Source organism: Nothobranchius furzeri, chromosome 14 (assembly GCF_043380555.1).
Source record: "Nothobranchius furzeri strain GRZ-AD chromosome 14, NfurGRZ-RIMD1, whole genome shotgun sequence".
NCBI classification, from domain to species: Eukaryota; Metazoa; Chordata; class Actinopteri; order Cyprinodontiformes; family Nothobranchiidae; genus Nothobranchius; species Nothobranchius furzeri.
This window is the reverse complement of record NC_091754.1, coordinates 33,356,308-33,362,614: the sequence shown is the minus strand read 5'-3', so window position 1 is coordinate 33,362,614 and position 6,307 is coordinate 33,356,308. Positions and strand designations below refer to the sequence as shown.

Here is a 6,307-nt window from a genome sequence, read left to right as displayed (position 1 = left end):
TCAACATGTAAACTTGTACTTTAGAAAGACTCAAGTTAAATTTAGTGAATCAAATTCTTTTAAAATGTTTTAAAGCACAACTGCAGGTTTTGACCTCGATGCATGAGATTTACATTTTAACTTGTTTAAGATGAGAAAAACCTAAAAACAGGGCTTCTGTCATCCTAGTTTGAGAAAAATATTTCAGAATAGTTTCGTCAAATGTACTTTCCACAAGCATGCTTCATGCTTCGTCAAATGTCTTCGTGTAGACACCAATTCAAATAGAGCACCTTTAGGCCAACGTGAGAGCAGTTCTGCTTTTGTTCCAACGGGCTTACGACGATAAAAAACACAAACGACTGGTTACACTAGAAGCACGAGAGAAGATGTTCACCATCAGGCACACTTCAGTGTCACACTGAAGAATGCAGATATGCAGAGTATTGGCCGTGCTGGGTCACGAGTTATTTTTAAGCAGAAGTGAATTCCAGGAGCAGCAACTGTGGCCTGCAGCACGACGCCGTCAGATAAAAACGGGACGAAACCAAAGCCTTGCATAGAACTTTTATTCATTTTCATACAGACTTTATGAAATTCACACATCAGGTTTTACAAAGTTTAAATAAAATAATTAGAAAAAGAAATTCACTCAGAAATCCTCCAGTTCAAGTACTTCATGATCCCCCCCCCCCCCCCCCAGCAGAGTCATAAATAAAAGGATGAAGAAAGCAGCTCCAGGGTCGCCGCACTCAGCATCTCACTGCAGGAGAAAACACACAATAAGCTTTAAGAATTCACAGTGAATTCATTTGAAACCGTCATAGCAAAGACGTCAGCCATTTTGGTTCCATTTTGAATGTAACATTACCATCTCATAAAACTTAAAGAGCAAGTCACCCCCTACCAGATTCTTACTCAACTCCCACTTCCTGTTTGAAAAATGCAACAAATGCTATTGCCTAGCAGACCGAGAGGGTGGAGTCACTAACAAATACACACACTCACAACATTGTGACATCATAATGTACCATCTAACACAGGGGTGTCAAACTCAAACTCACACGGGGCCGAAATGAAACTCGGACGGAGTCGAGGGCCAAACTTAATATTTTTTGAAAAAGTGACGGCAAATTTGCACGTTTTCTTTATCAACATGTATGCAATTTTGAACCTTTTAATTTGGAAACAAACATATTTCTGCATTAACACTGAATGTGGAATAACCAAATTACACACGAGCAAGTCAGTTACAAATAAAACACATCAGTGGTATTCATTACTTGTGGTATATTCAGCATTTTTAAAATATATTCAGGATTTATGTTTTCTTTTTTATTCATTTTTCTTATTTTTTTTCTCCTGTAATAAGTGTCATCGCTGCTGTGACATCTAGCTTTCCCCAGTGAGGAACAATAAAGGGATTTTCTATTCTATTCATCTATCTGCAGCCTTTCCACTTCCTGTAGGTTAAATCTTTTCTCACGTGCCAACAACAAAATAAAGATATCATTTTATCTTAAATGAAAATGCAACATCTCACTTGTTAACTTTCATGTTCTGGAGCAGAAAAAGAGCATAAAACCAACATATTTAAAGCTCAGTTTGTTCCACTGGTTTACTGTGATGCTCACCTGTTCCAGCCAGATACCTGCATCATGGGGCTGACCTGAGCTGAGGAGGAGACTCCTGTTGTTTTGTTCATCTTCATCATAATAATGACATTAGATGACAACAGGTGCTCACCTTATAGGTTTGTGCTGATGAACATGTCTGAGCAGCTTGACCACGTTGTTGTGAGTCGGGGAGGAAACACAACCACAGAGTCGTGCTGGTTTTAGCGTGTCACTTCTTGCTGGTTATATCAGCTCTGTCTGGAAGTTAGTTTGAAAACTTTCTCTTTAAGTCGTGAACACATTACTGAGCGGCTAGAATCTCCGTTTCTGGGCTTCAACGTCAGAAAACAGCTGAGTGAACTCGGCGCTGAGTGAGAGGAGTGTAGTTTGTCCGAGACAGCGGAGCTGCAGACACCCAACTACCTCTGACTGCCTCGGCGCTGAAAAAACACAAAGGAGGGGGCGCGTCTGCTCCGCGCTGGCGCCGCAAAGCATCATGGGAGTTGTAGTCTTTGCGGTAAAATCGGCCAGCGGGCCAGTTTTAATATATTTTTGATATATATCTCGCGGGCCACATAAAAATGCTCCGCGGGCCAGATGTGGCCCGCGGGCCTTGACTCTGACTTATGTGATCTAACATCATAGTGTACCTCTTAGCCAATAGCGATGGCAATTTAAATTCAAATGCAGTGCAGAGTTTTTACCAGACGACGGTGCATCGCTGACAGTTTTAGGCAGAATATTTAAATTTTAACTAAAATGCCGAATTATTGAATACATTTGTCTACAGCACGATCAGACACTCATTTATATAGTTTATCAGCAAAAAAATGTTGATTTGGAGTGACTTGCTCTTTAAAAAGACCTCAGCCCTCATGATCTGTGCATGTTTAGTGCGTGGGAACGATTTTACGTGTGGCATTTGCCAGTTTGTACTTGTGCGTACAAATGTTCCTCAACATAAGAACAGCTCTGACCACGCGTACGAACAGCATCTAGGAGGTAGACCGGGGGAACAGCAATCATAAAGGTCTAACCCCTTCTTTCCACCGGAGCCGTCAGCAGCACGTTACTGCAGCAGCACGTCTTGCTCGCGTAAGCTGCTGCTTGGCCCTTCCCACGAGACGCAAAGCAGCAGGGGAGCAGCTGTCACCGACAGAGCACAAAGTCCTCCTCTGCTCTCCAATCATGCACGCAACCAGACTGAATGACAGCTGAGAAGAGGCAGAGGCTTCACTCAGACAACATTTCCAAATGAAACTAACTCCGAACAACCCGTAACTCTACGATTTATCAAATCCACTTTGTATTTATTCCTGACGGGAACCTCTCAGTCCCGTTCATGACCTTAGCAACTTGTTCTTTTTTGCGCTTCGGCAGCCAGTGTTTCGATCTCGTTGTCAAAGTTTTTCTTATTTTTTCTGGAAAAAGAAAAACAGGGAATCCCCTCACGTGCTGCGGACATAGCGTAACCAAATATGGTTAATTGAGGGTGTTTCTGTATGTAAATGACGGTGAGCGGACACGAACGCCTGGGTACGCACAGGTGGGATTTATCAGCAGATGACTGCGGAGATGCGTACGTACGAGAGGCTCCCGCACGTTTAAGTCTTGACTGTTCGTACACACATTCTAAATTTTGGTCATAGGAGGGAATTTAGGACATATGAACATTTGATAAATGAGGGTCCTAGTGTGATCTGTAAGTGCTGTCAATAAAACTCTGTGAGATCAAGAGCTGTAGCCATCTTTGTTGGGTAGGCTGATGTTGACTCAAAGGTTTAAATTAGCTCTACAACCAAAGAGTTTGATCTGACTGTCTAAAAAAATCCACCCAGTGGTCCACAGAGTCCCCACAGAGACAAATCTGACCCAGAAGGAAACGTAACCCGGTCTATGAATTACAACGCAGACTAAAACAGAACCATTGACACTTGCCACACACACAACCAGTGGTTAAATCTTGAATCCAAGAGCCCTCATGCACTCTTTATGTGCCTCGATGAGGTCTCTGCAGTTCTCCTCTCCCTTTTCAATGATGCTGAAGGAAAAAACAAGGGAGAAGTAAATGTTTTCTACACGCCAAAACAGGAACAGCTCTTGTGTCTATGAGCAGGTTCTCACCAGGCATCCCTGACTTTCTTAGTCTCTGGACAAGCGCAGCACGCTTTCAGACGTTTCGGCTGCTCTGCAGCTCCAGTTACAGCTGGAGTCTCAACGCTAGCAGCACACAGGGAGGACATCTTCTAGCTGAAATATAGAAGAAAAGCAAAATTCAACGGGACAATTTTAAATGTTGAGTGCACAGTTGCTCATCTACATGTCCGCCAACCATGTTTCTCGGAAACGAAACAAGCAAGAAGGTCCGGATCTGACCCAGGACATGCTGGAGACATAATGGGTGTTTCTCAATGCCAAGGAACCTCGTCTTGATGTCCTGGCCCCACCCCGATTGCCTAGGAGATATGTCATCAGGAGCCGCCAAGACGTGTTCCAATGTTCATGTTCTGCCGAGGCGTGTGTTCTCCGTTTGTTAGCCGTTTAGCTAGCTGAGCGAGGAGACGCGGGAGGTGTCTTGTAGCCTAGCATTGGTCAAAAATTTCCCAGAATACACCACGGTATTTTCAAAAGGATGGCAGATCAGAAGCCAGCAACTACTTCAGGGCAAATTTAAAGTTTAAAAGTAAGTCAGGTAATTTAAAATGTTTTTTTTTAGATCCAAAGCAGTTATCTATGGTTGGTTAGTTGCTGTTTAGTTGCAGCTTCGGTGGCTAGCGGGGGGTAGTAACTCGCATATATTTAATTTAACAAGCTTATACACAATTTAAAAGTAAAAGGCTCGTTATATATTTATATTGAAACTAATATGTATTATATATATAACATTATCTCCCGTGTCACGTGACGTGACGGCCGTGGAAGCCACAGTCACAGGATGCAAGTCTGTTCCGTTTAACCATTTTCTTTGACCAAGGAAGGACAGTGTCCTCGTAAGCAATGTGCCTAGCCTCACAAGGCCAGGTGCCTTCACACTGATAAACACCCAATATCTCTGGGCTGCCTCAGGAAACCTCTGGGTCCCACCGGAGATGATGACATCGTCTGGGGAAAGCTGAGGAAGATAACTGAGTTTGGAGATAAATAATAAGAAGAAGAGAGGCGGGAGCGTTCGTAACAAACTCAAAGCGATAGTCAAAATATGAAGCATGAAATGGAGTTATACTAGTGGCTCCAATAAGAGAAAGAAGCAGCATGCTTCATAAAAGCTTTTATTTTCACTTCTGAAAGTGACGTCGTTTTTCGGTGTAAACATCAAAAAGAAGCAGAAAGGAAAGACAATGGAAAATGTTTAAAGGGGGGGAAACATAGACCAAAATGGAAAATAGAAAAAAAAAACTAAGGCTAAAGCACAGGAGCACTGACAGGAAAAGGAAAGCAGAGCAAATATTGAAAGCACTCAAAGGGAGAGAAAAAAAGGAAAAAAGAGGACTAATAAAAAGGGAAAATAACTCATGTCAGAAGAGGGAGGAGTTTCGCAAATCTAGTTAAAGGTAAGATTGTTGAAAATTTTGTGTAAGGGGCCCCGTGTCTGTGTTCGCCTTGGGCCCCCAAATTGCTAAATCCGCCCCTGACTGCGGCACAGACGGAGGTTAGCTGAATTCCAAGGACTTGCTATAGGGAACGGTGGTTCGCTTAGGGACTATCAACAAATTTGTAGTCCTTTGTAAACGAGTACAAAAGAAATTAAAAGCTTCCAGAATAATTTGCTAAATGACTCAAAATTACTTCTGACTTGTGTTACTAAACTACATTTACAAGACACAACAGTTTTAACACATTTCAAACACTCTGATCTTTTGTATTAGGATTTTATTCCAAATCAAATTCAAATTACAGCATTTACCCCCCCCACACACACACACACACACACACACACACACACACACACACACACGTGGACTGACGTAAATTCCAGAAGCCTGAACTCAGAAACAGAAACTAGCACGGAACTTTCGGCACCTTGAGGACTTTTTGGGCATCGAAACGTGCCTTCATGACTTGTTTCGCCGTGCTGTCTCTAGTCCTCTAGTCCAACACCAGACGTTGCGAAACGATTACATTAAGTTAGCTAGCACACATTAGCTAACATGTTCCGTCATATTTTAGCTGATTTCTTTCCAGATAGACGCAGCGGTTAAATGAACGCATGACGCAGCGCATCATTTAAAATCTCTGCTGATTATTAACGAGACTAACTTATGAAAAGTAATGCTGACTTACCTGTATCGAGTCCACACCAGCTGGACACTTTCACCTTCAAATTGACAATATCATCCGGGTAACAAGGTCACGTGGAAAATTTATTTCCACGTGACCTTGTGTTTTACGCTTCTGGGAAATGTAGTTAATTTGTGCAAAAAATCAGAAAAACTATTCCAGACTAGCATTTACATGATAAAACTGGTAACAAATCTAATGTTTTGGTGAGGAATAATGAACTTTGATCTGAAGACACTATTATGCCAAGAATACAGTAAGTTAAAACAAATTTACTTTGGCTGTATTTAGCTAAAACTTAAATTCTAAAGACTATAATTAGCCATAACTAGAATAGAATAGAATAGAATAGAATAGAATAGAAATGTTATTGACATCTTGATTGTCTTTAACACTGGTGGTTAGACAGCACGGAGGTGGCATTACAGACTGAA

At 41.9% G+C, this 6,307-nt stretch overlaps 1 protein-coding gene across 1 annotated transcript; it reads right to left on the bottom strand.

Moving 5' to 3' along the window:
• Nucleotides 1–532: 532 nt before the first annotated feature.
• Nucleotides 533–6,307, bottom strand: cox17 (cytochrome c oxidase copper chaperone COX17). The gene is made up of 3 exons (XM_070544078.1): nt 5,877–6,307; nt 3,720–3,845; nt 533–3,636 (listed from the first exon to the last, which is right to left on the bottom strand). The coding sequence occupies exons 2-3, from the start codon at nt 3,836–3,838 to the stop codon at nt 3,552–3,554; spliced, it is 204 nt and encodes a 67-aa protein (XP_070400179.1). The 5' UTR covers nt 3,839–3,845; nt 5,877–6,307; the 3' UTR covers nt 533–3,551.

What these genes read in the sequence shown, in the direction of transcription:
- cox17 (XM_070544078.1), bottom strand. Translation starts at nt 3,838, where the DNA reads ATGTCCTCCCTGTGTGCTGCTAGCGTTGAGACTCCAGCTGTAACTGGA. An exon ending in AAGAAAGTCAGGGATGCCTG is followed by an intron (nt 3,637 to 3,719) that starts GTGAGAACCTGC and finishes TTTTTCCTTCAG; the next exon opens with CATCATTGAAAAGGGAGAGG.